General features: G+C 46.3%; 11 protein-coding genes across 11 annotated transcripts; 6 read left to right on the top strand and 5 right to left on the bottom strand.

Moving 5' to 3' along the window:
• Positions 1–4,810: 4,810 nt before the first annotated feature.
• BDR25DRAFT_360031 (uncharacterized protein) lies at positions 4,811–5,931 on the top strand (the record flags this gene model as incomplete). The annotated part of the gene is made up of 9 exons (XM_033696185.1): positions 4,811–4,838; positions 4,887–5,026; positions 5,071–5,154; positions 5,230–5,304; positions 5,334–5,442; positions 5,486–5,541; positions 5,602–5,648; positions 5,709–5,841; positions 5,899–5,931. 9 exons carry the CDS (start codon positions 4,811–4,813, stop codon positions 5,929–5,931), a joined length of 705 nt encoding a protein of 234 aa, XP_033542716.1.
• BDR25DRAFT_306380 (uncharacterized protein) lies at positions 5,927–6,648 on the bottom strand. Its single transcript, XM_033690614.1, has one exon. It carries the CDS (start codon positions 6,596–6,598, stop codon positions 5,993–5,995), a length of 606 nt encoding a protein of 201 aa, XP_033542715.1. The 5' UTR covers positions 6,599–6,648; the 3' UTR covers positions 5,927–5,992.
• Positions 6,649–10,155: 3,507 nt separating this feature from the next.
• Positions 10,156–11,079, top strand: BDR25DRAFT_269466 (uncharacterized protein). The gene is made up of 4 exons (XM_033687163.1): positions 10,156–10,282; positions 10,334–10,403; positions 10,470–10,571; positions 10,629–11,079. The coding sequence occupies exons 1-4, from the start codon at positions 10,168–10,170 to the stop codon at positions 10,795–10,797; spliced, it is 456 nt and encodes a 151-aa protein (XP_033542714.1). The 5' UTR covers positions 10,156–10,167; the 3' UTR covers positions 10,798–11,079.
• Positions 11,080–11,560: 481 nt separating this feature from the next.
• BDR25DRAFT_294415 (uncharacterized protein) lies at positions 11,561–12,629 on the bottom strand (the record flags this gene model as incomplete). The annotated part of the gene is made up of 2 exons (XM_033688781.1): positions 11,561–12,012; positions 12,062–12,629. 2 exons carry the CDS (start codon positions 12,627–12,629, stop codon positions 11,561–11,563), a joined length of 1,020 nt encoding a protein of 339 aa, XP_033542713.1.
• Positions 12,630–15,128: 2,499 nt separating this feature from the next.
• On the top strand, positions 15,129–16,417 carry BDR25DRAFT_80523 (uncharacterized protein). Its single transcript, XM_033699077.1, has 3 exons — positions 15,129–15,406; positions 15,458–15,586; positions 15,636–16,417. The coding sequence occupies exons 1-3, from the start codon at positions 15,222–15,224 to the stop codon at positions 16,282–16,284; spliced, it is 963 nt and encodes a 320-aa protein (XP_033542712.1). The 5' UTR covers positions 15,129–15,221; the 3' UTR covers positions 16,285–16,417.
• A 670-nt stretch (positions 16,418–17,087) lies between these two features.
• On the top strand, positions 17,088–17,975 carry BDR25DRAFT_204293 (uncharacterized protein; the record flags this gene model as incomplete). The annotated part of the gene is made up of 3 exons (XM_033684432.1): positions 17,088–17,379; positions 17,542–17,681; positions 17,739–17,975. Coding segments are annotated over 3 exons (669 nt in total), but the record flags the coding sequence as incomplete, so codon positions are not given.
• Positions 17,976–18,334: 359 nt separating this feature from the next.
• On the bottom strand, positions 18,335–20,545 carry BDR25DRAFT_306378 (MFS transporter-like protein). Its single transcript, XM_033690613.1, has 2 exons — positions 19,011–20,545; positions 18,335–18,932 (listed from the first exon to the last, which is right to left on the bottom strand). The coding sequence occupies exons 1-2, from the start codon at positions 20,430–20,432 to the stop codon at positions 18,573–18,575; spliced, it is 1,782 nt and encodes a 593-aa protein (XP_033542710.1). The 5' UTR covers positions 20,433–20,545; the 3' UTR covers positions 18,335–18,572.
• Positions 20,466–21,572, bottom strand: BDR25DRAFT_360025 (uncharacterized protein; the record flags this gene model as incomplete). Its single annotated transcript, XM_033696184.1, has 6 exons — positions 20,466–20,566; positions 20,598–20,920; positions 20,952–21,048; positions 21,079–21,136; positions 21,183–21,217; positions 21,260–21,572. 6 exons carry the CDS (start codon positions 21,570–21,572, stop codon positions 20,466–20,468), a joined length of 927 nt encoding a protein of 308 aa, XP_033542709.1.
• Positions 21,573–22,200: 628 nt separating this feature from the next.
• On the top strand, positions 22,201–23,047 carry BDR25DRAFT_183891 (DJ-1/PfpI family protein; the record flags this gene model as incomplete). The annotated part of the gene is made up of 2 exons (XM_033684235.1): positions 22,201–22,647; positions 22,712–23,047. Coding segments are annotated over 2 exons (783 nt in total), but the record flags the coding sequence as incomplete, so codon positions are not given.
• Positions 23,048–25,075: 2,028 nt separating this feature from the next.
• BDR25DRAFT_360022 (uncharacterized protein) lies at positions 25,076–25,716 on the top strand (the record flags this gene model as incomplete). Its single annotated transcript, XM_033696183.1, has 3 exons — positions 25,076–25,315; positions 25,370–25,450; positions 25,489–25,716. 3 exons carry the CDS (start codon positions 25,076–25,078, stop codon positions 25,714–25,716), a joined length of 549 nt encoding a protein of 182 aa, XP_033542707.1.
• A 530-nt stretch (positions 25,717–26,246) lies between these two features.
• Positions 26,247–27,526, bottom strand: BDR25DRAFT_294403 (uncharacterized protein; the record flags this gene model as incomplete). The annotated part of the gene is made up of 4 exons (XM_033688780.1): positions 26,247–26,955; positions 27,143–27,186; positions 27,235–27,284; positions 27,367–27,526. 4 exons carry the CDS (start codon positions 27,524–27,526, stop codon positions 26,247–26,249), a joined length of 963 nt encoding a protein of 320 aa, XP_033542706.1.
• Positions 27,527–27,976: the final 450 nt, after the last annotated feature.

Here is a 27,976-nt window from a genome sequence, read left to right as displayed (position 1 = left end):
CCTTTATATATATACTTAAAAAAGTAGCGCCTTTTTAAGTTATTATATGTAGATTAGTAATTATATAACTTATGTATAATTAAGTCTATAGGCTTATTAGAGCTTTTAACATATTAATTTTATTATTCTAGTACTCTAAGCTAGTCTTGTTTTGTAGTGTTACCTCTAATATCTCTGTGTCCTTTATAAGTTATTTATATAATAAGAATTATTTCTTATTTTTTTTATTATTATATAAAGTTATTAGTTACTAATAGGATTTTATTATAATAGTATAGTTAATTACTTTTCTAGTAGATTACACAGGTACTGCTGTTGTCTAGCTGCTAGGTTGTACAGCTTTAATAGCTTTAGTATGCGCCTTACACTATCTTCTTCTTACTTTGTATAGTAGTAGGGCTTACTGTATAATGTAAAAGATTAATCTGCTATTCTAAGAAATAAGTAACTAAACAAAGTACCTTATAAAGTGTAAGTGCTTTATTATTACTTTTCTTAAGAAATAGGTAATAAAACAAAGTGCCTTATAAGGCGTAGAGTTAATTACTTATGCAGTAGATTATACAGGTACTGCTGTTATTGTCTAGCTGCTAGGTTATACAGCTTTAATAGTTTTAGTGTGCGTTTTACACTATCTTCTTTTTACTTTGTACAGTAGCAGAGCTTGCTGTATAATGTAAAAGATTAATTTACTATTCTAAGAGATAAGTAACTAAACAAAGTACTTTATAAGGTGTAAGTACTCTGCTGTTACTCTTCTTAAAGAATAAGTAATAAAATAAAGTACCTTATAAAGCATAAGTACTTTATTATTACTTTTACTAATTTATAGTTAATTAAATTAACTACTAATTAGTGTTAAATAGGCTTTAACAGCTAGCTGCTTATAGTATAAGCACTTAAGTAGCAAGAGTAAAAGTAGTGTACAGTGTGCATAGTGTATAAAGTAGGTAAGGTAAGAGTAATATATTTCTAGTTTTATTGCTCTTGTCTTTCCTCTGTATAGAGGAAAAGAGGGATATCTAGATGTTCGCGCACAGAGGTTCGCGCACAAGCATTATGTGACATAGGTACGTGATCCTGCTCGTGCGCGATCGCTCGTATCCAGGCCGCGACGCTGCTGCTGCGTACGGACAGTTGTACTATATACTGCAACTAGATAGAAAGCTAGAGGTAACATGTAAGAAGCAGATTAAGAGCATATTAGCTACCCCCTCTTTTTAACTACTACTAATGTAGTCTCGAATACTATATAGAGCTAATAGAGCTTATACAACATGTTGCATAAAAGCTTAGATCTCTAAGCCTTCTTTTATTACTATAAGTCCCTCTACCCTTATGTAACTGCTGTCCCTATCCTATTTATAACACTAATAGTAGTAATAATAATAAAAATATAGTAAAAATTAGTAACATAATAAATAATTTTAAAAGGCTTTAAGAAATTTTAGAGAATAGTGTTATCTCTCTTTAGACATGTCTGTTACAGCTAACAGACTGACTGTAATAACCTAATTAGCTGTCCCACACAGCCTGAACGACGTTGGATGGAAAACGCTTAACTCCACGCTAAACAAATCACGTGACAGGACAGATAAGGAATAGCTCTAGCTTTTAGACAAAAGCCTAGCAGAGTGCATTATCTAATAAACGTTGCAGGCTTGCAGGCTTACAAGCTATGCAGGCTAGGTAGCATGCAAGCATGCAAGCATGCAAAGCATGTACACCCTATGTATATAGTCTTAATTACAACTATAGCTAAAAGGTTGTAATTAATATTTAGTCTTTACTTACTTAATAGACTAAAAAGCATTAAAACTTTTATAAAGAAAACATTACTGCTTTATATATCTTACACTATATATACCTTTTTTCTTATCTTTACAGATTAGTTTGCTAGCTTCCTATACAGCTGCTAGGCTAAACTATAACCTGCCTTTTTTATTTCTCTAACTCTACACTCTACTTAACAGACTATACACCTAATTTAGCTAAGTTCTACCCCTTCTACTACTAACACCTTATAGGCTGTTATACTTCTAAAAATACTATTTTACTAGAGTAAAAATTATAATAGTAATTACTACTACTTATAAAGTATAGCTACTACTACCTTAGACATTAGCATAATAGGCGCTTTAGCTGCTAGCACTAGCTAGACCCCTACAGCAATAGAAAAAGCATAAAATTAGTAGATACTTTATCTTTAAAATAAGCTTAAATAGCTTAAATAACACTTTTAGCTATAAGCATAATAAAGGCCCTTAAATGTCTATTAGCTATAAGCCCTTTAGCTAGAAGTAGCTAACTTTAGAAATATTACTTAAAAAAAAACTAGTATTAAGTCTAAGAAGACCCTACGCCTAGCCCTCTCTAAGGCATTTAATAGCTTTGCTAAAGACTTAAAACCTTTCTTTACTAAATGCTACCTCTATATGTAATATAATAAAAGTGCCTTTAAAATAAATAAAGAAATAATTTTATAAATAAGCTTATACTTAGAAGAATTACTTACTATTTAGTTCTAACTTTACACTAATAACTAGATAAGCTATAAGGTAAATAGTAAACCTTTACTACCTAAAATATAAAAGGTTTTTAAAAACTTTAACTTATTTAAAGCAGCTTTAACTATAATTTATAGGCTAGTTAATAAAGAAAAATAAGTAGTTAATAAAATAAACGCCTTTTAATAAGAAAATAGCTTTATCTAATAATATACAGCCTACTTTAGAGAACTGCTAGCTATTTGTAGATAAACTAATAAAAAAGCTATAAGATAAATATTTTATAAAAGGCTTTTAGACATAATTAAAAATAAATTTACTTATATAAAAAAGCTTAAAAGCTTTAAGGATTACATTAAAAAAGCACTTACTTATAATAAAAAATATGCTAAATAACATAGTTAAAAAAAAGTAAAATAACTTTAAAACTTAATTAGTTTTAGAAGAAAAAGAAAACTCTAGTTATAGTTTAATAGTAAACTTATAGACCTTAGCTATACTAAGCATATATATAGCTTCTCTAAAAAAAGAGCAATACCTCTAAAAGTGTAAGGCTACTTTTAAATAAAGAATAAAAAAAATAGCTTAAAAAAAAAGCATGCCTTAACTATAAAAAAGTAGGCTACTTTTATTAAAAATCCTTAGACTTTAAATAACTAGAGAATAAAAATAGCAGGTTAACTATAAAAGCAATGTATGTTAATAAAGGCTTAACATATAAAAAAATACATAACAGGCTTAATAAATAACTCTACTAGAGATGTAGAGATAACTATAAATCCTTTAATTATCTAATAGACTATTAAAAGGTAGAGGTTTAGAATAAAGATAGTCTTTTTAAAGCTATTAAATAAGCTGCAGTTTTAGAAGAATAGCAGCACCTAATGTAAGTAGCTAACTATGTTAAAAATATAAAAAAAGAAGAAAAATAGTACCTTTTTAAATAAAGTAGACTAGAAATCTTACTACAGGAACTTAAACAACATTTTAACTAAAAAAACTACTAAAAGTGTAGAGAATTCTACAACTATAACCTCTATAAAATAGGACTATATAAAGTAACTTTTAATAATAACTATAACACTTATAAGGTTATAAAAAAAATTGCTATAGTCTACTATAACATTTTAAATAAAAAAAAGTAATAAAAATTTTTTAAAAATTTTTTTATAAATAGAGAAAGCTTTAACTAGCATCTAACACTTTTATAAACTTTAGCTCTATTAAAGAAATAATTAGACACACCACCCCTAGCACTAGTAATAATAAGGAAAGAACTAAAGTAATAGTAAATTTAAGGGTATTATATTCTATGTAAAAGTAAAAGGCACAACACCTACTATTATAAATATAAGAATTACCCCCTATAGATAATCTAAACAAAGGAATACTCTAGATAGGCTTAAGTACAGCTTATACTTATCTGCACTAACTTTAAATAATGTCCTTTTACCTAGTATCTCTACATAAATAAATACTGCACCTAGCACTAGCTAACTAAACACTAGGCTAGCTAGTAGCTAATAGGCGCTTAGAAAAGTAATAAATTTATAGACACTTTAATAAGATTAGCTATAATATGCAAAATGCTTAATTGCTAGCATTATAATACTAGACTACTACATAAAAAAAAACTATAGACTAAATATAAAAATGCCTCTAACTACACCTTTTATTGTAACGGCGCAGGCAAGACAATGGGTCCGAATGCGGTATGAATCCACTTAGAGGCATATGGGAGTGCGTGGGGACTCAGAGACCTGGGAATACCAATGACACCTATAGGCCTTGTACGTAGGATATCAGAAAACTACCGAGCTAGCTACGGGGGCGAGGTGCGACTAAATACATGAGGGAATAGGGGTAACAGCAGGGGTCGGGGCCAGGTCGAGGTCGGGGCCGATACGAGGGCCTTCCGGAGGTTCCGGGCGACTTGAGATGGAACGATTCATGAGGATCGTTACACTTATAGTAGTTACTATGCTAAACTAACTTTGCTAAGTTAACAGCGCTATAAAAACTATAGAAAGACTAGGCATAACACTTATACATGTAAAAAAGATAATAAAGAAGTATTAAAATTAAATATAATATAAAATAATAGCTAATGTTCTAGAAGTCCGCTAATCTACGCGACAAACTTTATAGCTCCCTTGGAATAGATAGCCTAGGTCTTGAGGTCGAGGTTTATAGGCGATTTTACAAGGAGTGAAGAGATTGTAATGACCTGTTTTCGCTAGCTGGTTTTGTGTAAAAGGTAGAGAGTTTATACTACTGTCCTAGGCTATGGATTAGGCTAATACATGGACCTTAAAATATCTGTATGGTTTTGTATGCACTAATTTTAGCCCTAACAAGGGTTTTGTGATCAATAGGCAGGGAATGTAGTTGCCTTAGTAGATCTTAAAAGCATCGAGGATTCTAGTCGGCACCGTGCAAGATTTCTGGAACCACGAACCTCAGGATCTGTAAGCCGAAGGGGCTCTACGATGGGCTGCCCAATCAACCTTGGGCTTGGCGTACATCAATACTATATAAATCATATAGCTCCTCGGACCCTCAGTCCACAATACACGACTTCTCCCATAACTGGTGCCCCTGCAAGGGTACAGGATCAAATGATGTCAAAGACTATCCTCCAATTCCTGTTCCAGGCTAAGAAAGGATAATTCTGTTTGATGCCATTCCTTGACTAAACTGTTACGTAAATGGCATCTTCCAGGCTCCTGAAATACTGGAGGTTGTTTTAGTGGGCCGAAATGCGGCGTCCGCTCCCGTTAATCCAATACCACTCTGGGTTGCAGGCCCTAGGAATCTAGAATTTAGTTTCTGGTGAGGATTATACTCAATATTTGCCTCGACATCGATATCCAGGCCCGCTCGAAGCGCTTGGATCTCAAAAGCGAAGAATTAACCGGAGACTTTATGGGACATTGTTCAGAAGACGCCGACAGCTGAATGCGCCCAACATTGACGAGACGAGATATTTGGTACTGTAGGTAGAGAGGCGGGCTTGGATTTTGCTATGAAGTCGGTAAATTTTCCAGAGAATCATTTATTGCCATTGAATTTTGGAGGATCATCATTCGGATAGTACCCGAAAGGGGTTAACGAATTTTCACGTCCAAAGGCTATATGGAGGTTTCTAGGGCTGGGATCAAGGCAAATGATAACTAGCTTTTCATAATTCCAGTCATTTAGACGAAGTCAATACCCTTCGCAATCTTGTTTAACAAGACAACTCCTCAACGATGAAGTTATTTACCTGGTAAGAATACCTGAAGTCTATACGACTTCTGAAAGCCCCGACCGCAGAGATAGAGTCTACGTCCTCGTCATCTAATATTCACTTCCTATAGCTAAGTAAGCATTTCCCTACCTTATTTGTCAGTCTTTGTTCTTTGCCAACAAATCTCGGCCCTAAGTGTGGACCAGAGTAGGACTCTGATAGTATCGCTTACGATTCGATCTACCTCTTCACTCTACTACAGAATGGTCCTCGCAAAATGCAAGCCCGCGGCCCAATGAAACAGCCTTGCATCTACCCTCTTTCCCTCCTCGGAATACTTTAAAAGTCGCTCGTACAGCTCCTCTAGCGGGACTACTACCCTCTCAATGAACTCCCCATCATCTAGCGCCTGCTCCGGTTCCTTATCTCCCTCCTTCAGTACCACCTCTACAGTTGCAAGCTGCATATTGGCAGTACTCATCCCAGGATCGCTCACAATCGTCGGCGAAACATACTTCAAAACGCCCTTATAACCCGTCTCTTCATGTAACTCCCTCAGACTCGCATCACTCGGCGTCTCCATCTCATCGATCAAGCCGGCAGGAAACTCCACACAGATAGCATCAACTGGAGGACGGTATTGCAGGATGATGATTGTGGAGGCGGGCCGCGAGGGGTGCCGGATGATGGTGCTGATGGCAACGGCATCAACGCCTGATTTCCCGCGTGTCTTCCGCGATGCCGATTCCCAGATGCGCGGCTTCCCTGTTTGATCTGTCCACGATATTTTCTGGAACTCGATCCATTTTGCCTCGGAGGCGGGGAGAGCGTCGATGGAGGTGACTTTTGGGGTTGAGGACATGGTGAGGCGGTGTTGGCGTCGGAGGGAGGGGTGGATGTGGAAGAGGCGGGGCTGAAAGGAGCTGAAGAGATTGGGGCGAAGGAATTGGAGGGGTTGTTTTGGTTGGAGAGAGGTTGGCCTTAAGTACATGGGATAGGCTGGATGTGGGATGTAGGCAACAGAAGCGAATAGCAGCCTGAGATATTGATGAAGCTCGGGCCAACCAACATGCGCGTCATTGGCCGAACGGCTGAGATACACGGCGTCACGTGCAATGTGATCTTCTGCCTTAAACTGCTGTTAAAGCCTTCATTGTTAACTAAAAGAAGCTGATTGACATGGAGCTACGCGACTGTACATTTCTAGTTTTGACAGTCCCTCATAGCTGAATCATTTCACAAATATCTTGAAGCAGTGCAGATCAGTCATGATATGACATTCACCCATTTTCGGTAGACAACACATGGGAAAGGTGATGTCTGTTGAGATTAACTGAGCATGGGGTTTAGGAGAGATTCAGTCCGAGTCAAGTACAATACTTAACCTCTGCGGTTATTTGTCAAAAAGGACGTCTAGAGCTGTCAGCAAAACTACTTGTGTCATCTTCTTGCAGGAACGCCCTGCGCATATCCCCTGTTTAGGTGGGTAGGATATCTCCATGTGTTGCGATTACTAGCTGAATACCAGCTGAAAGAGAAGAGACTCTGTATCAGTCGTTACTCATGTGATGAGAGTGTAAATTCTATCGGCTCAATCAATTGGGCAAGAGGTCTTAGTTTCACCCGAGACCTGGGGCCGATGTGGCTTTTCCTTTCGAGGAGCTGGGAGGGGAGTATGACGGGGATGCAATATCTTGTCTGGAAGTGAGACAATGAGGGGTGCTTTGAGCGAATACTTCACCTTTGGGTCGCGGTGCTTACCCTGGGGTGAGGCGGGACCGACTGGTACGGGCGGGTAAGGAGAGACATTCTAGAAAGATGTGAGATTTCGAAGTGGACGAATGCTTTTTCCTAAGATGGTAATCGAAAACGCCCGATTAGGGTCCGCATCCAGCGATTGATAGTCTCCGACTCTTTAGCGGAAGTGCCGATAGGTACGAAAGCGTATAAAGCCTACCTTAAGCTTATTTCTGTGAAATGCTTGTCTGGTGAGAGAGACTAAACCTGGAACGATTGTAGTGCGTTGGCTGAACAGAGTCGAGAACGGGAGAAAAGGATGTTAGCATGAAGAACATGGGGCTATAGACCTGACTTTGATGATTAAAACGCATCATGCAGTCATTGCTGATACCATGGAGGTCTTGTGCAGACACTAAAGCATACTTAATCTTGAACCTTAAGCTGAGTATGACAGGCTGGGTTTCAAAACCCCAGAGGGGGCAAACCTTAGCTATGACAACTCGTTCTATTGGATCAGAGCCCATGGAGACGTGGATATGAGAACGATGTGAAGGGAAAGCTCTCCGATCCAAACGGAGTCAGAGGAGTATGCTTATTTCATCTTCCTCTAGCGGCGGATCGCAGAATGCTTGACTCTTGTATGGTGAAGAAACAACCAATCTTTTGTCGTAAAACGCTCTCGGGTGGTATTATCAGCTGGTGTGACCCGGTCATGGTAGAGATGGTGGCACCCATGGTGCATGGGAACTGTCGATGTTACCGCTTTGAACCAGGTAGCGAGACGGAGGGCTTGTGGCGGCTGACAGCAGCTGCCAGCCTCAGCCTCAGGTAAATGACGGCGTAGAAACACAGAGGATAACCAATAGCTTCGCAAGGGCGCCGCCGAATTAACCCCCAATTGATACCACGATGAGGCTCTTTCCAAGTCTGCACGGCCACAGGTCCGTGACCTGCTTTCCGAGACACATTGCCGGGCGACCTGTGGCTGACAGAGTGAATGCGAAGTTTGGGGGTGAAGTGAGGGGTGCCTGACGCAAACTCCGTTCTTTGTTTCCTGATGTCGAAATTGCTAACCAGATACCCGAGAACAATGTCTTTCGCGTGGTGAGAATGAATTGCGCATCGCGAGAGGCGGTGAGGTATTGAAGTCAAGTTGAGGCTGAGCCACTGCCAAGCTCCAACCCCAGCCACAGGTCGCGGGCAAGGCCGAAGACCGCTCCGAGAAACTTCGACATCCATATCTTCTTCTGTCAGCTCGACATCAGCACCAGCCTCAACACCTGCGTCTTCTCGCTAAACTGCTTAGTTGAAGATTGCGAATACCTCTTTCGCCCTCTGCCACCCGGAAAGACGAGTTCCCGAACACTCATCACGACGTTTTTATCAAAATGTGCCTTCTTTTACGACCTTTGAAGTAACATCGCTAGCTGAGAGCTGCGGATGACACCGTGCAATTGTCTTTTCAGCGACGAACAGAAAGCCCAGTCGTTCGATTTCGAATCATGGGGTTTGTAGGCCGGCCGTCAGAGTTGCCCCACTGACGCTCACTGGCGCACCTTTATTTTGCTCTTGGGAGCCAATAGTGTTTCTTCACGACCAGTTTTTGAACCGCGCCTGTGGCTTAACGGACTTGAAGTGCGGCCTGAACATCATCCTAGTTCTTGGGATCTACCGGGCCGTATGCTACTCTAGCCACTGAGGAGTGGTTGAGCCCTTCCAGTAGCTGAATGCACCCCATCTCACTCGTTTTTGACAGGCGGGAGATCCGCAGCCCCAAGTTAGTCTAACTTTTGTGTAGCTGGTAGATAGGTGCGGTGTCTTAGCGTGCAACTGGCGTGCAAAACGTCCCTAAAACGTGGTAGGGCGGATATCTATTCTTCTCTATCTAGTCAGACATCTTACACGCCTTACCACTTTTCCTTCGTGTTACTTCTTCTTGCTACCTCTTCTCCCCCGCCGCCCGTATTCCGAAAGAACTGCATCACCTTGTGGCTTCGGAGCTTTGACTACTCTTGTGTGGCTCATTCGAAGACAGATATCAGCAACCACTTGTCCTAGGTGGAATGCAGCGTTTCATTCGTTCACGGTTATGATGCCCAAGCTTCACGCTCATATTCTGCTTGATGCTCTATGTACAAGCCTGGGATATGTATAAATTGTTCTAACCCCTCCTCCCATCTATGGATCCCCCGCTGCAGACCGACCCTCAATTATCACCACCATTATCTCGAGCTTCTTCAACTGTTTTGAACATTGCAACTTCGAGTTACTTGACTGTTCCTAGCACGCGACCTACAAGGACCAGGTTCTCTTTACCGGGCCCAACTGCATTCCAGGAAGACGATACAGATCCAGTTGCTCTCTCATCACAGTCCCGAAGCTCCTTCAGTTCACCGCCTCAGATTCTTGAGCCATCAAGCAGAACCGCGTCGATCTGGCAAAGTTGGTCTGATTTTCCTAGTGGTGACTTCTCTCACTATCCGGAGCCCATTTTTATGTCGGTGTACTCTTCGGGCTCGCTCGAGTCTGAGTATAGCGAATATAGCAACCCACCAGCAAGGAGGTATCGCCTGCCATCCTATATGAACATGTCTAGCTGGAGGAAGCCTTCCATTGTATGTTAACCCTCATATGCGGGAAATCTTGAGGTCACTGATTGTTGCTAATTGTTTCTAGGAGGAGAAGGAACAAATGATCCATGCATTAAGATCGCACCGCGTCAACACCCTGGTAGAGTTGCGACGTATTGAGAAAGCTTTTGCTCTCCTTGGCTCCCCAGATGTTACCGAACCTATGACTGCGGCTTGTGCGTTGCCCCGCCATTCCGACGCCGATTTGCGGCTGACGGTACCATTAGGGTCCTATTACGTCAACTCTCACAGCCTGCTTACCGAACTTCGAGGCCTGACGAAGAACTATCCATTCAGGTAATTCAAGGACGCATTTCCTTCAGCAAACTCCCTCCGCGCTGACTGCCCATTCTCTTCAAATAGTTCCGAATGCCTTGAGGAAGCTAAGAGACGCGTATACTCCGACCCCCAAAGCAACCGCAGTTGGAACTTCTGCTGGCTAGTCCTGACCAAAGTCCAAACCGAGTATGTTCCATAGGAGGCTCTGCGGAAGTTGTTTCAAATAGTTTCTGACCCTTTTAGTCAACTTATTCCGTACTACGCCCAGTACCAGGCCGCACAACCAACGATGTGGGGAGGCCGCACCCCATCTGCAGAAGGAGTTACCCAGCTCTCTGGTGCTTTCGTCGCAGAGTGGAATTTCGCACTAGGGCAAATGCTCAGACATTGGGATCAGCCTCCAAGCCGCTGAATCCATTTTATATCAGAGTCAATGTCCTTGAATGGCCACCGCTCGGACCATTTGTTATGCCCTCTTAATTCTCTCTCTATTTCAGATAGCATTTGTCTGCGGCATGTTTCTTTTCATTCCCTCTCGGTTTCCATTTTAACCCGCTTCCTTCGTTTTGTCACCGAGCTGGGTTCGGTTTGTCTCATTCGTTGTTTGAAGTCTCTCTATGAGCGTGTTTGTGCGTCAGCGTCAGCGATACCCGCGATCTCACGGACGTGTGCATATTAAACGTCTTGTTCTTTCAAATGCTTTTTTTCTGCGGCGTCTTGGCCAGATTCTTAAAATTCTCTGTTCAGATACCGTTTTCGGTCTGGGATCAGTTCGCCTTTCAAGCCTCATTGTACTCTAGATGCGATTGCATTCTCATTTCTATCTCTCATGACTCTTTACTTCTTGCCAAGTTTCTTTCCAGGGTTTCACTACTCGCTGAAATGCCTTCCAAGCTGTCGTTCATCTCCAGTCTCTCGTTCACGTTTCAACTTTCCCTGCGTGCTTCTGTGGCCTTCCAGAGTTGCGCCTCAGATTAACTTAGTAAAACTAGAGCAAAGTAAGACGCGATTGACCAAGCAATGGCAGCATGTCCCCGAATCGGGGTCCGCGATGTGTCTCTATTCATCGATGAGGCAGAGGAAGAGAGTGGCTTCCCAGTTAAGGTGACCCGTTTGTCAGCCGGTCTAACAGAATAATTAGTAAATACACACCTCCAAACCACACGACCAGTCACTCACACAATATCTAGTGCATCGAAACACGCGTACCTTGGGCGCGCGCCATCCTGCAATTGTTCGTTCGACAAGACCTCCATCTCGTCGTCGAACTGCATAACTGGAAAGTTCGGGTAGAGTCCCTTCTTTTCCATTACGTACCGTGCTTGGGCGTACAAGGCGTAATTATCTGGGTTGTTCAATGCATCATACGGCATTTGAGTCGATAGTACTGCCAGTAACTTTGCCCGATTGGCGCCGTAGCCATATTTTAGGGCTTCGATATTGTTTGGCCCGTTAGTGTCAGGATGCTCATTTTTAACTCCAGCGAGAAACGACACATTCAGAGGTCCAGTGTACTGGTACGTCGTCCAGACGAAAGTGGTTTGAGACTGTGAATTCACCACGGCCTTCTCGACAACGCCCACCCCGACAGCTGAGATGTGCATTACCTGCCTCGCCCATGCCGTTGCTAGGAAGACATTAGTTTCCTCCAAGTGCATCGTTGGTCCAGTTCATACCTCGATTATAGTACGACATTATTTCTAAATTCGATGTAAGATTCCCAGCAGCTTTCTCCACGGCGTCATCCAACTTTGGCAAATCGAAATATCGCTCGCAGAAATTGATATGCGGATCATTCCCTATAGTATACGCAACATGTTTCCCTTCTTTTCTTGTGCATTCTTGGCACTTTTTCATCGGATCATCGCATCGGACGTGGATGTCGGGGTTGCGTGTCGTGTTACCTTGTAGGTAGGAATATTGCGAGGCGCGGAGGAGATTGGCTTCTACCATTGCTGTGTAGTTTTGCAGTCTCTCTGGCTTCCCAAAAAATTCTTGCTCGGCGGATCGGTTCCAGTTCACTTTTATGGACGCCTGAAATAATTTGTTCATTTCCACAAAGCCTTCTTGTATCGCTTTCAACTCTTTCTTGTCGCACTTCTCGCCCCCGGTGAGTGAGGCTGCGAGATTATCGTTGTCATCCTTGTTGTCGCGGTAAGTGAGTTCGGGTGCTGCTAGGGCATGAGCGATGATAGTAGTTGAGAGGAACACTGGGAGCGAGAGGAGAGTCGACAGAGTGAGCATCTCGTCTGGTGTTGGCGTAGACTAGGTACTACCGAGTCAAGAGATTGTCGACCGAAGCAAAGAGCGCGTCACAAAGGTACCGAATGAAATCTGCATTACTGGCGGCAGCAAAGGATAGCACCGACCCAAATAGAGTCCAGTATAAAGAAATATTAAATAGCACGACTGCGCCGCAGTGCGTGGGTTGAGATCTCAGTTTGTGGTCCGCAGTTCGCGAAGTCCGTACCTTACTTTGGTACCAGGCCCCCACGTCCCATACTTAAGAAGTAGCTGATGAAACGCTTGGTTGGGGCCGTTATGGGAGGTCCTTGATGCCCAGAAACTGGACTGGTGTGGGCTGCAGTCCGAACGCTTATTGATGCACCATGGAAGCACGATGATCTTCGGAAAGCACGTATAGTGCCAGCTGCACTGGGAGCATAAGTTTGATGCGGGTACTACAAGTTTCAAATTTGTTCGAAATAAAGGATGCACTTCAAGCTACGAGATTTCGCGGGACTGCACAGCGAAGAGATACGCAATGTTGTCTTGGTAAGTAATGCTTTTCAAGGCGCTGATTCCCTGACTTACCTCTAGAGTTCTTTGTCAAAGACGAAGTTCGTCTTCATTTTGATCTTTGTTTATGCGGACTCTTGCGGTTCCTACATGTATAGTTTCAAGATGACGCTCGGCAAAAGCAAAACGTTGATTGGAGGACTTTAAGCTCAAGGGTCGAAGATCACAAACAACTCTGGAACGAAGAAGAATTATATGTGTATTCAAATAATGTTTTACCCATTACCGTGTTCTGAGCACTTACTTCGAACCTAGCGTCGTTCTTTATGCCCAAACGTTGGCGTCTCCGCTGGCAATCTTTCGAGGTCTGTTTGATTCCAGTAGGCGCGCCGTTCGCCCAAATTTTCATGTCAAGGCGGACTGCCTTGTTAGATTTCCAAATGCTGTTCTTAGCGTGAGCTCCTTGGAAGAGAATCCCGCTTTGATAATATCATTGTTCCCCCAAACGCCCGAATTATCGATTCACAAAGCAGTATCCAAACCGCATAGTGCGTCGGCATGCCGGTTTCATACCTATTTTTTGGGACCAAGATTAAATGCCCGGGCCGTGTGCGGCATTTACTGGCAGGGTGTTGCTCTCGGATCGAAATCCGTCTGTTGAAGGAATCAAGGGGATATCAATCTCAACGACACCGGAAGGTACTCGGGTTGGCCACATAGACTGAAGAATGCGGTATTTGGAGAGGAGAACCTGGTGTTAGTTGAAAGTTGCGCCCGTCACCGACGAGGCCTCATTTTGGGCTATGATCGAGCGTTCAAATTTATTACGGTGTTCGAGGAGCGCTTTTCCATTTCTTGTAGGTGGCTCTTTCGGGATCTTTTGATATAAAAACCCTCCAGACGAGGAGAAAAGAGCATAGGAAGAGTCCTTACTCTGCTATGACAGCTGCTTATATCATAGGTCTGTCCAACGCCAACGTTATTTTTGGACGATGCCCAGTTGTCTCACGTCTGTGGACGCCTGACCTTGGCACTTGGCAGCCTCAATCCCGTTCACGATCATAACTCCGACCTTTCTGCCTCAGAACTCTGAAGAGTGAGCGCCCTGAATAGTAGAAATGACATAGATGATAAAATACAGCTACTCAGTCTGAATAGGTGGGCAAGTTAGCAGAGGTATTGCGGGATGAAGGGACTTTGGAAAAGTGACAAAACACAGCGACCGCACCACCCGAACTGTGGAACCAACTTGGAACACCTTTGACGACACACGACCGAAGCCACGTCTAAGTCTTGTGGTGACTGAGGGGTAGCAAACATGGTGCGGGCTTAGCACAAAAGCACGATCAATACGACGAGTTGCAGAAGTCAAATGTCATATTCTTCCCCTTCCGCTAATAAAGATGATCTTGAGAATATTGAAGAATAGGAGTATTAATGAATGAAACTGAGAGTAGGAAAAGTGAACTGGTGATGGATTGACCGAAGTCGCTTGAGAGGTCCTAGAATGTTAATCTGGGGGCCAAGTCGAGTGGTTTTGATTGGCGCATTTCTCCCGACTTTCTTTCCCTATCGGCGGTGTCAAATTCTCCAGTTCTCTAGTGTATTTCGTTCATCTCAATTGGAAGGCAAAGTTCAAAACGGAAGACATCCGCACGACAAGAAAGCCCTAATATCAGCTCGCAGCATCTTGGCGACAATGCTCAGCACTAACTCGTATTCAACAATCGCTTACCAGACCGAACAACGCGAAATCAGATCCTTGAGTCGTGGTTGGATCCCCAGGCTATGTTCCCTGTTTTCTTTGAGTTGTTGATCCCCTTAATTTGCCCCCACAGTCACTCACGCAGTGTCTGCTGGTCGCCGAACTTCTTCAACTCCGTCCGCTCGTTGTCTCTCCTCCCACTTGACATTTCAAACAGCCTCTTGTGTATTCCAATACACTAAAACAGTGCACCCAGACGTTTTCGAGAAATAAGATCTCACTTTCTGAATTCCGCCATTGCCCTCCCCTTTGTTAAGGTGGTTTGAATTCTACACCTGTCGTTGATCAAGAGCTGTCATCGCAGTTCGCCTTCTCTTTCTGAGCCTGTCGAAATGGCTCAAAACCGATATTCTGGAACGCGCCTCCTGCTGCCATTCCTTGCGCCTCTCTTCTTACCCTCAGCATATGCAGCTACCACCACTACTTCCGCAGCGATCGCGCTCATCACGGATTCTGACTTCATTGGCTACACATCTGATGGCACCACATGGTCTGCAAACTATTGTCCCTCGAGCAGGTAGGCACATGACTGTTTATTTTAGATACATTTATGCTTATGAAGTAATAGCGCTTGGTATCAAACTTCAACCTGGGGAAGATGTTGTCCAACGACAACAACAAACTCAGCTTGTGGAATCTGGACGACATGTCTGGATAAGTCTGTCATCATAGAAAAAGGAGGGCGGAATGCGACTTGGTAAGATAATACCGCCTTCTCTGCATTACTTCGCTCACCATCGCACAAGCTCCGGCGCAAATTCCATCTGCCGCACAGCCTTCATCTCCCAAGATAGTAACGACCAAAACCCCTTCATCTACGTTGGATGCGGGACTGGGAATTGGACTGCTTTCCGCACACCTCCCGCAGCTGTCGTCAAGACTCTCACATCCATCGCGATGCAGACAGACGGTGACAATATTCCTACAACTGCCCTATCCGACAAAACTCCTTCAAATACCAGTCCCGCGCCATCTGCGACCCATTCGAGTGAATCCGGAGGCGGCTCATCCAGCAAAGCGTGGATAGCAGGTGCGGTAATCGGTCCAATTGCGCTGGCCGTTATCGCAGGTCTACTCTTCTATATCTGGAGTCTCAAGAGGTCGAAAAAAGAGGATCCAAGCGCAGCACCGATGATGGGTCAACAACCAGTGTTTGCGCAGGGACAGGAATACCATCCACAAGGAAGCCCGTACACGGGAATGGGATATCAGCAACCGTACGACCAACAGCATCCGGAGTACTATGCTGGAGGGAATAAGATGCCGTATTATGCGGATCAGGGGATGGCGGGAATCCAGCATGCGCCGGTTGAGATCGATAATACCCAGATACAGGAAGCTCCAGCGGAACCTATGAGTCCGCAGCAGCATCCCGTATCGGCGGCTCCCAAGTGAAATCGATGAGCTCGCAAGGTACAATCCCAAGCACGATTCGAAGAGGCGGAGGATGTGATGTGAGTGGATTGCACGACGAGTCGAGGAAGGGAGTAATGCCTATGCGCAGATGTGGCGTAACCATCAAGCAGCTCCCTGACCACGCCATCGCTACGAAGGCCCGAGTCTGCAGCATAGTCGAGTCCGGTGGCGCTCCATTTTGAGGGCGGAAGTCAAATCAGCTACTACAAAGATCGCGGAGTGGGTGGAAGCAGAAGAACAAGTGTATGAGATACCCTCATCTCAGTTTTCACTTTCAGCGAATCTCAGCATTGTACACGATAGTAATTTTCAAGTCCATCTCGCCAATCCCGAGAAAGCCACACAAGATGCGCGTGCACCTCCTATCAACCACCATTGGCCTCCACTCTTCCTTGTCCAGTTGTGGAGTTGTTCCGCAGACAACAGTATCTCTGTGCGCGCGGACGTGGTGATCCGGAGAAAAGCGGAGAGCGGCCTCAGCCCCAGAACTTAGTGGAGGATGACTCAACCTCTAGATCGCGATGTTTTTAAGACAAGGCCAGTCTTCCGTCGTGGAAGGGAAGCCCTATTTAATTAATCTACTCAATTAATCTACTCATCCTATTTCAGTCCCTAATCCTTCCAAATTCTGTCCTTAAAACGTCTTTCACCTCCAACCAAATATGACCACTCTCCTCAAAGCTTCCGCCACAGCTACTATCACAGCACTTAGTGCCTATGCCTTCGTGACATTGCGATCAATATCCAATCTTCCTTACAAAATCACAAGCTCAGATACCATACCGCCGTCTTTCAGCAGCTCCGCCTCTATCCGTAAAACTACAAATCCAAACAGCTGTGTCGCTCTCACCGATACGCGGTCTATTACTCTCACCGTTCCGAGCCGGCTTTCTGATGAAGTTATTCTTGCACGGTTTATGAAGGGGTATTTTGGGGGGTGGGTGTTTACGCCAGAGAGGAGTGTTCTTCGAGTGTGGAGGCCGGATATTGTGAGGTTTTCTAGTATGTTGGAGTCACGTTTCAATTCTCTCGACCTTCTCTACTGCATATTCGTGCCTTCTATGGAACATATCGGTGAAGGATGAATCGCCTAACCCCCTCCCCCCTGAGATTTAGGAGAACATTAACAGGATGCAAACTCCTGCCTAAACCGCCCCCATTATGCTCCCCTTAGGTACCAACATCATGTACCAAGTTCACATGTCCACATCACACCATACTAATCCCATCGCCCAGGTTTAAAATCCTACCCAGTTCCGCTACGGATATGGTCTGCGTCAGAATTATCAGAAGACAGATTACTCCCGATGCATACGATGCTCTTCGGAGTTTTCCAAGTCATCGATAAGAAGCTGGAGATACAATCCGACGACAACGTCGATGACACCGTACCGACCACGAAAGAAACGAATGCAGGGAACCCACATATACAGAGAACGCACAGTTACATCGACGTAGCTTTTGGCTCCGATACGAGTTCCTTCGCGGGCGTCCATAGGTTCTCGGTATACCGTCCCACACACCTACCCACTAGCCCGGCCACCGGAGCAGGAACAACGGAGATCGAAATTGAGTACCCAAGCACAGCTTGCAACCCTATACGAGACCAGAGTTTGACCGGGGTCTTGGTTCCTTTTCATAGGTTTTATGCAATGATTTTGTTTAGAGAGGGGGTTAGGAGGGTCATTGGTTAGGGGTTAGGGGTGACGGGTTAGCGCTGGGGGTGATAGGAAGATGAGGCTGGGGAGGTGGTGTGGATGTGGATTTGGATGGAGTTGATATATGTATAATTTTTTTGGTGAATACGTAGTTCTCTACTCCGATTCGTTTCTCAGCGATCGAGGCCGGCTTCATTGTAGTCAAGTCACGCTGTAGACGACTAATTCCTCTGTAAAACAAAATTTTTTTTGGACCAATGTATAAATAACATGCTCCTATGGAACTCCACAGGTGGGTAGTTCGGAACAGAAATTTGCATCTTAGAACATTCTCCCTGGTTGCAGCAAGAGGGTTGGTAGATAGACCCATCCTTTGTTATTTTTCCTGTTATGCGGTTACATACTCTACAATAGTGCCGAATCGTCACAGTTCATTCCTTCCTTTTCCATCCATGGTATTACGTCCCATGACCCTTGCGGATCAGTTGAACAGAGTCCTATACATAATGTGTGTGTCCCAGATCTAGAAATTGCTCACCAGAGGCCCCAAAACGCCGCGCTGAAACCCAAACCCATGCCGTTGTCCCACCATCACACCTCTATTATCAATCACTTCCCCATTAACCCCGACCTCTCATTCACAATTCCTCCCTCGCCATGGCTCTCGATATCATCATCCGCATCCGCATCCGCATCCTCATCCTCATCCTCGCCATCATCTTCACTCTCGCTCCAGCCCTCAGCTTCAAGTCCATTCCCCCGGATCCCAAAGCTCAGAACAAACCCGACGAAAGATACGCCCGCAAAGATGCCGAATGCAAGAGCCTCACCTTTCGGCTTGACTTTAGTAGCAGCCGTGAAAAGCGAGCCGGAAATGAAAGGGCCCACGGCGCGGCCAGCGGCAGAGAGGGTTTGTGCGAGGCCATTTAGTGTGCCGAGGACGGAGTGGTTGGGTGCTGAGTTTGTGATCTGTAGACTTACATGTTAGAATAAGGTTGACCTTGTGTCAAAAGGGGGGTTGGTTGAGGGGGGGGGATTATGGTTTACCAAAAGCAGCGCGGATGTGAGACCGCCAACACTAGCTACCGTCTTGACGACTAGAATCACACCGAGCTCAGCCCATAGCCAGCCTTTTCCACTGCCCATGCCTTTCCATGGCGCACTGTCTTTGTAGCCGACCCACGGCATGAGGAGGAACGCGACGACGAATGCAGCCAGGCTGAACCTGTAGGTGGTCTTATTTCCGATCTGCTCCCTGATCTTCCCATAGATGCCGATTTGGAAGACAATTGTGATGACGCCAGCGAACGCGAGTGAGAGCCCTATTTCTTCTGGAGACAGGCTTCGTCCGGTGGGGGGCTGTTCTTCGCCAAAGATGGGGTAGAGGGAATTGTACGAGATGTTAGCGAGCTGAAAGATGAAGTAGGTTACAAGAAGGAGGACGGTATCGCGATTGAAAATCTCCTTCCTCGAGAGCTGCTCGCTGGTAGCATGCGGGAAGAGTTCGGGGACGGACATTTCTGACTCGGAGCCGGCGTCATCGTCTTCTTCCTCAATACCATCCAGATAGTCGTTACGATGGTGGCGCTTCTTCCTCCCAAGGAGCCGTCGGATGTATGTCGGCCGTGTTGAGCTGGTGAACTGCCACAGCCACGCGAACAGGTTTTCTACCCTTTTCCCCAATGGAGGCAGATCCCTCGCTTCCTGGAGCGTTTCCTCCAAGAAGAGCATGCAGATTACCAGATCGATTGCGAGCACGACGGCGGAGAATAGGTTCGGGAGGAGGTACGGGTACTTTGGCTGGTCCTGATGGAGGGGGTTCTTGTACAACACCACTAGCACGCCGCCCACAATGGGCCCGGTGATGCCACCAAGGCCGTACACGACGGGTAGGTAAGTAAAGGCTCTGGACTGATTGCTGCGATCGGTGATCTCGCCCAGACAGGTCGACACGACGCCGGCGTTGCCGTTGACCAAGCCCATGAACATCTGGACCACCACCGCCTGCCACAGCGTCTTGCAGAAGCCAAATGCGACGAAGCAGGCCAGCGTCAGTAGCGTTCCCAGCAGTATTACAGGTTTCCGACCAATGCGGTCGGATAGCCAGCCCCAGAAGAAGTTGGTCGCGAACTGTGCCAGCGCGAAAGACGACGCGATCAAGCCGACGTAGAGCCCGACCTGGCCCTCCTTCACCTCGGGGAACGTAGACGCCATTTCTGGCAGATACGGGCTGATCGAATTGAGGGCCGTCTGCTCGGCGAGCGCGATGACAGCCAGCACCGCGAGCTGCTTGGTCGGGAGTGGCGACTCATGGTGGACATCCTCAGACTCGGAGCCGCGGCCATGAGGCGGAGAGGGAGAGGACGAGAGCGGGCGGCCGCGGGAAGTGGGCGGTTTCGTGGGGAATGTCTGGTAATGTAGGGTCGACGACTTTCGTCTCGGGTCCATGGCGGGCCGGGTGAGGCCCATGGTGGGGGGGAGGGGAGCTGGAGGCAAGTTGATCTACCTCGTCGGGGCAGCGTTCTGATCAAATCTGCGGCGCATTGGAGAGGAAAAGAAGGTGCTCCTGTTGTGAGTGAACGTTCTGTCTCTGGCAGCGGCCACTGTTGACGTGAAAAGTGGACTAGGGCACACTTCGCTGGTCCACTTGCGTCACCGGCAGGTACCGCTTGGCACCGGCCCCCGTCTGACGGTTGATCTTGTTCATCATCGTTGGCTTCACTCGCTCAAACATCCCGTCGTGTATGACAGAGGTCTGTATGCTAATAAGTTCTTCTACAACCCAGCAAGGCGCGCTCGGCAGATTCAATCCAGCCTGTCCGCCATCCGTGATCTCTATGGATATGCTAACAGAGCTGGCTCTAGAGTCTGAGCTCTCCGGTTTCAAAAAAAATTTGCTGCATCTGCTACAGAAGATGGTAACGATTGAATTTGCAACAGCGGTCTGCGTCTTCTTACTGTTCTCCTGTCTTTTCGCAAGAGTTTTACCAGATCAAATCCACCCCTGGGGATGTCAGCACAGTGGTCCGATATCTCAACAGCCAATCAGCGCAACCACATGTCTCCACGCCAAAACGGTCATCACCTGCAATGCACAGACTCAGGTTGTTTCAACCGACTGCCATCTTGGCACTGTCTTTGTGGCCGTTCAACGATGGATTATTCTTCCCATTCTTTGATACGTATGTCCTGCAGCAATACATCCTAGACTGTGCCCACATGCAGCAGCCCGTCTGCCAATACCTCGGACAGACCTGGTCCGCCCGTTCAGAGCCCAGGAAGCGTCCAGGCTGAACTAAACTTCCGTCTCCCATATTCCATATTGAACACCACTATAAACCTCCACACGAGATCATAGTTTCCCGGCGTACGGCGGAGACAGGGGCACGTGTAACCCCCCTGGTAGTTGCGTTTTCGCCCTGCAATTTTATCATATCTCCTTTCCCAATGCACAGATGCAGCCCAAAGCCCTCCTTTGGACGCTCTAACCCCGGATTCCCAAACCCATCGGCCAAGCACGCAGACAATTCTTCCACTCGGAATCCTTACCGCAAGACTGCCCCCATGATTCCCTACTAACTGGCTAATATAATTTCCCCAGTCTTTCATCTATTCAGCCCTCTCTAACCGTCCACCCCACACAACACCAATGTTCCCCGCCATCCACGAACGCCCTGCACTCTGTCAGTACTTGTCAATACCACCAATACATAGCCGAAAATGCAGCAGAACTCGCTCAAATCTTCTCACGGTTACGCTGCATCTTGTCTTCCCTTCACGCTGGCGTGGCTGTATCACGCACCGCTTGAAGGATTCACCCACCCACTTCAACCGTGCAAATCGCTGAGAGAAATGCCCGCGGGTGTTTTGTTTCAAAGCCGTTTGACTGTTTCCACGCTGATGCTTTGATGAACAAGTGCCAGTAAAATGGGGCACAACATATTAAATTCAAACCTAGGCCTCAGGCCGCAGCGCTTCTGACTCGGAAGTTGGAGGAATCTATGATGGCGGGCAGCTGGGGGAGAATATATAAGGGAAGGAGGGCTCACGATGGATGGCTTTCAGCAAAGCAGTTACTCTCTTTCTGATTCATTGCCAGCGTCAGGAACGTCGGTCTCTACAACATCTACGCCTCATTATTCGCCTCTAAGCATTCTTTCCACACTCAGTTGGAAATCCCCAGCACCAATTCTCCCCTCCCACTTCAAGTATTACCAACACGATGCGCCCCACCCCTTTCTCCTTTTCCCTCCTCTCCCTCCTCTCCCTCCCCTCCACCCTCGCTACCCCCGTTCAACCCCCCATAACCAACACCACCACCCTCCCCCTCAACTACGCCATCCTGGTTTTCCCAACCTTCCAGTCCCTCGACGTCTTTGGCCCGTTAGACGTCCTAAACACCCTCTCCATGCTCTACAACACGACCATGCATCTCTCCATCATCAGCTCCACTCTTGACGCCGTGCCAACAGCCCCACAGCGCACAGCGCGCATGAACATGACACACGGGGATTTCGGAGAATCAATTGTACCGACGACGACGTTCAAGGAAGTGTTAGCGGCGAATGGCATGATGAAGAGTGCGCACCCTGGGGAGATTGATGTGTTGATTGTGCCTGGGGGAGGGGGAACGAGGGAGCCGAGAGAGGAAGAAATTGAGTTTGTAAGAGTTATGTATCCGAAGGTACTTCCTCAGCCTACCCTCTCGACCTTAACCGTCTATAATAGGCTAACTAGCCCGGATATAGGTTAAACATATCCTCTCCGTCTGCACGGGCTCCACCATCCTCGCGCGCGCAGGCATCCTCAACAACCGTCGTGCCACCACAAACAAGCGATCCTGGACGTGGGCAACGTCCACCGGGCCCAACGTCAGCTGGGTTCCGACAGCGCGTTGGGTCGAGGATGGAAACATCTGGTCCTCGTCTGGGATTTCGGCTGGCATTGATCTCACATATGCGTGGGTGGGACATGTATATGGGGAGAAGGTGGCGGATTTTGTGGCTATGAGTAGTGAGTATAAGAGGTGGAGGAATTCGACGGAGGATCCGTTTGCGCAGATTTGGAGTGTCCCGGGGTCGTAGGGGATAGATATTTTGGATGGAATGGGACGTTTTAGTGTAAGGAGGGGTGCATAGGTGGACTCGCATTGCTTTTTGGTTGTTGGGACTGCCGCCTTCGTCCAGAAACTACTCTACGGAGAGCAACGAGTTTAACTTCAGATATAGAATTCCTAATGATCATTAGTTTAAATTGAAAATGCATTCAAGACAGGGCCAGAGATGGAAACAATACGTGACGCGTAGAAGTGATTCCGTTAGTTTTGAAGACAACCAAGCGCTGAGAACTCCTAGATATCCTAACCAGCCGTAGTCATCTCCTTCATATTCTTTGTTGCACTAGATCCATCTCCATCTTTCATCCCCACGTTCCTCTCCCTGAAACTTCCCGAGAACGCTCCAGATCTCACCACACCCAGACCTTGCAAATGTACGTATTCCTTCACCCCATCCAGCCCATTCGCTCCCCGTCCTCTCCTGCCTCTCCAAACGACCAGGCTCAAGTCAACCATGCGGATTCCACTTGATCACCTTTGGCTTCGGTGCATTCTCATCCGGTTTCCCCAATTCCAATTCCACTACCTCCCCCCTGGCGATTCGCTTCCTCTTCGTGATGTTCGCCCACACCATGCCAGCTAATATGAATACTAGGATGACGCCGAGAGGGACGCCTATGCCAATGGCAGCTTTGTCTTTGATCTCCATAGTAGAGGTGGAGGCGGGGATGGAGGCGTTGGAGATGGGAGGCCAGGTCAGCGTTGAGGTATGGGGGAGTTGGGAGTTTGGCGCTGAAGCTGATATCGAAGATGGGTCCTTGGGGGATGAGAAGTGATGCAAGTGGGTCTGCCAAAAGTCGCTGCTGTTTCTTGTCTGAGCTTCGAAAGGATGAATCAGATCGTGGCGAAACGATCAAAACAGCCAGCATCCGGACTTGAAACAGGATTCGCTCGACGTAGATCTCAGACGAAATCCTAACGTACCTTTCAAGCAATGATCTTCTGTCCCTCCAATTCCCTCAACTCACACCTTGTACTGGTCCTTTGGGCAAGGCTACAGCCGACAGAAGGGATGTCTGTCGCAAAACAACTGTCTCTCTTCTGTACTATCGTCACAGAGGGCACACAATACACAACAGCCATATGATAGTCGCCGGCAGCGGACACCTCATCCTTAAACCCCTCCCCTAGACTTCGAACTTGCAACGTTCCACGTCGCGTGCGACCTAATTCCTGGGATCCGGCTCCATCTATATCACCTTCCAGCAGGGGTTAGTCGCCGGCAGAATCAGCCGCGCACAATCAAGCTTATCGGTCCATCGGGTTGTTTTTGCGAGTTGCCTTGTCTACGCAAGGGTACGGGTTCTATAGAAAGTCGATAGGGTTGGAAAGGGTAAAGATGGGTTGTTTGGAGAGGGTCTCGCGCATTAGTGACTGATCGATCCTTGGGATCGGATTAGCGCGAGGATGAAAGGGGGAATTTTGGCGAGGACATGTGATAGAAGGAGTTGGAGATAGATGCGATATGATTGGCTACGCAAGAAGACTTCGCCTTTGTTCATTGATATTCCTACTCGTTACAATACATCTCGCTGGGCCTTTTCCCCTACTTAGTTAAAAATGCTAGATTCTATTGTGGCCTAAGTGTAAGATAAGAAATACTGGTCGTTCTACTAGGTGGAATACACACATCCGCTCGAAGCGGTCAAGGAATTGTAACCATGGCAAAGATATCCTGTCGAACACACACGCATCCGCTCGAAGCGGTCAAGGAATTGTAACCATGGCAAAGACATCCTGTCGAACACACACACAGAAGACGGGTTAGAAGGCTTGAACGGAGAGCCAGGCTGAGCATTTCCAATTTGGAACATTTTTGGCTCGTCTCGTATTCACATAGGCGTGAATTTAATATATTTGCATGTCCGTGTGTCTATGTTTCTACACCCTCTGCTAAAATCCGTCTCTCGCAAAAATATTAAAATGGAAAGCAACAGCCTTCCTACAGCTTTAATTCTTTCCACTCCTCTTCTAGCTCTCGCCTGGGCGTTCTGTCATGGTCAATAATCAGAATAGCTGTCTTGCGAATATTTTCCAATACATCCTAATCAGTGTCCCCCTCGTAGCTGCACCAAGTGCATTTTGGATTAACCCACCTTCCGTAGGCCTGCCTGGAGAGTACAAGTACAATAGTTTAATCGAAGAAGGGAACGATCAGACATTGAAATGGTTCATATTATTCCCAAGGACAAACATCCAGACGTTTCAACAACACGAGAACGGCTCGCTAGCGAATGTCTAGTTGCAGAAATGTGAAGTTCACACTAAGGTTATGTGACTTTGACAACAGCAACTGGCAATCAAACGAGCAAAATCCAGATTACGAATAACTGAATACGATTGGACTGTGGATGCTACTGGTTTCTACTCAGTGCTCTCCTCGACCTTTTACTTGGGTATTCGGTGTAGGAAGATGGAAAGTCTGACTCTTTCATAGTGTCGTATTACATCAAGGCCACTACGCGGCCTGTCGTTTCTAGCGTTATAGCGCCGTCGACATCACTCGCCAGCCAAAGACGTCTCCATAACGAATCCGACTACGCCGACCTCAGCTGCATCAACCGTGTCAAATGCATCAGCCTCCGAGACCGAAAGGCGTATAGCATCGCCTATAGCAATGCCGACGGCACCTCCTAGCCCGCAAAGCTCTCCATAGGTGCTTCCGTAGAAATTAGTATGGCATGATCAGCTGTATCCTTGACTGCTGCTCCCGCACTTGGATGGTGGGTTTGGAGGAGGACAGAAAGACAATGGATTCAAATGAAAATGATGGCCAGAGGGGAGAGGCTGAAATGAGTACTAGTGAGAATACACGACATGAAGTGAGTGCGGCCGAGGACATGCGGCATGATAACATACTCCATGACCAATATGTGAATTGCAGGGGTATATTCACGGACTTGATGTTGATGCGAGACATATAGAGTAGAACAAGCATGTGGAAGTGGAAGCTTACGTGGGAAAGTGGAAATCTTGTACGAGATTTTCTCACATATTTGATCAATTTCGCGCAGCAGGTTCGGAGTGCCACCTTCTCGCAAGCGCCGATGTCTCTGTCATGCATCCAGGGCCAGACAAGTGAGTAAGTTTGCCTAATGCTGGATGTTATCTGCGGGGTTTAAAAGGGAAGGCCAGTATCTGCTCGTGTACATCCACACACACGAGAATCAATCAATAGCCTTGCTCCGAATTTGGACAAACGAAAAATTACACCCCATCGGAAATCCCTCAATCTGCGAAATTCCCCCCATAAGTAACCCCTCTCTCACCCCCAACTCCTGTTCCCCTTCATACAAGAAATTCGTCAAATTCGCACCTACCGGCTTCTTCTGAATACCAAAATGTGTCTCCCCAAGCGTCGTCGGCGCTTTTCCTGACAAATTATTGGGAAGCAGTGGTGTGACTAAGTGTAAAGGGTTGTTATCAGTAGAGTACAAGACTTGCAAATGGTTACTGTTGAAGTCGAGGTATATGCCAAAATTATGCCATGTGTCGGGGTAGAACGGGGTTAGGAAGAAGGTTTGCACAGGCGAAGCCCATTTGTAGCCTTGCAGATAGAGGACTCTTCCTTCACCCATCCAGTTTTGGACCCCGCCTTCCACGCTGGCATTTCTGAAGCCGATGATTTCGCCATAGGATCCTGTCATCGGGACACCAGTCTTAAGAGACCAGAAATCAGCTTGGTAGTCAGCGGCTTCATGGAAGGCGAGAAGGTATTCATGTGTGTAGTTTAGAGGACGGGCGGGGGAGGTGCGGAGACTAAGGAACCAAGTTTTTGTGCCCGAAACTGTGGAGGGACGGTTATTGACGAGGAGTTCGGCTCGGCGGAGAGCGGTTTCGGGACCCTCAGAGGAGGAGGAGAAGATAGATGCGTCACTGGCGGTGTTTTACTAGGTTAGTTAGGATGTTGAGAGTAGCGAGATGAAAAGTAGCGGTGTAGGCCGTGGGGAGGCCAATGGACTGTAGACTGAGGGAAAAAAGAATACTGTATTTGGAAGTGGAAGGGGGCGCAACTCAAGACGGGCTGATCCGCAACGCAGTTCCTGATTGAACAAGTACTCACGTGATTTTGATCTCAATTGGTTTGGTCTGGGCTACGGCATCGAGCTGGAGTCGTCAGGTTACTAGGTGCTCACACCAACCAATCTAACCTACAATCGACGGCTGAACATCTGGAAAAGATATCACTTGGTCCCATGAAATATCTAATGTGTTACACGAGAAAGTTCAGCTCCTTCTTCATCCAAGACCGACATTCCGTTGACGTGATACAAATGCAAAACTTACTTTTGCCTAGAACATATTTCGGGTTGAAAGGACTTTCAGCCGAGCTGAAGAGCGCAGATGTGGCGTTTGGTGGAATGCGACCTTCAAATGTGGGTGCACAAGATCCAGCCACAGCCCTAGTTAGAAGGGAGGCTGTGGAGAGAAGAAACGGTATTTGCATGATAGGTGAACTTCTATCAATAGAAGGTGTAATTGAGAGAGCACAGGAGACGAGATTTACCTAAGGTCTGTTTTATACATTGTTCTTTGACGTTAGAGCTTTGCAGGCAGTCGCTGAGTAAACAGAGGATATATTGGATTGGCGGGGTTTGCAGGCATTGATATTGTTGCGAATAAGAGCTATGTAGGTTTTCGTTTGGGAGATCGACCATCGAGTGGCTCGATCGTGCTGAAATCGTCCAACGGTTATTTCAGCCTTTGCGTGGTTTTTGGAGGTCTCGATTTGGCTGGCGGTGGCTCAGTATGTAACCATCCCATCTTCACCCACGGAAACCTGACGATCTCGCAAGAGTCTAACTTGACTCTTACGGAGAACCTGATAATGTTTTTAGATCTGTTGTGCAGCGTTGAAAAGTAAACACCTTCAATTGGATGGACGAGGCTTGCTAGC

The sequence above is a fragment of the Lindgomyces ingoldianus genome, assembly GCF_010093535.1.
Source record: "Lindgomyces ingoldianus strain ATCC 200398 unplaced genomic scaffold BDR25scaffold_36, whole genome shotgun sequence".
Classification (NCBI taxonomy): Eukaryota; Fungi; Ascomycota; class Dothideomycetes; order Pleosporales; family Lindgomycetaceae; genus Lindgomyces; species Lindgomyces ingoldianus.
Note: the sequence above shows the minus strand (reverse complement) of the source record. Positions and strands in the feature narration are given on the sequence as shown.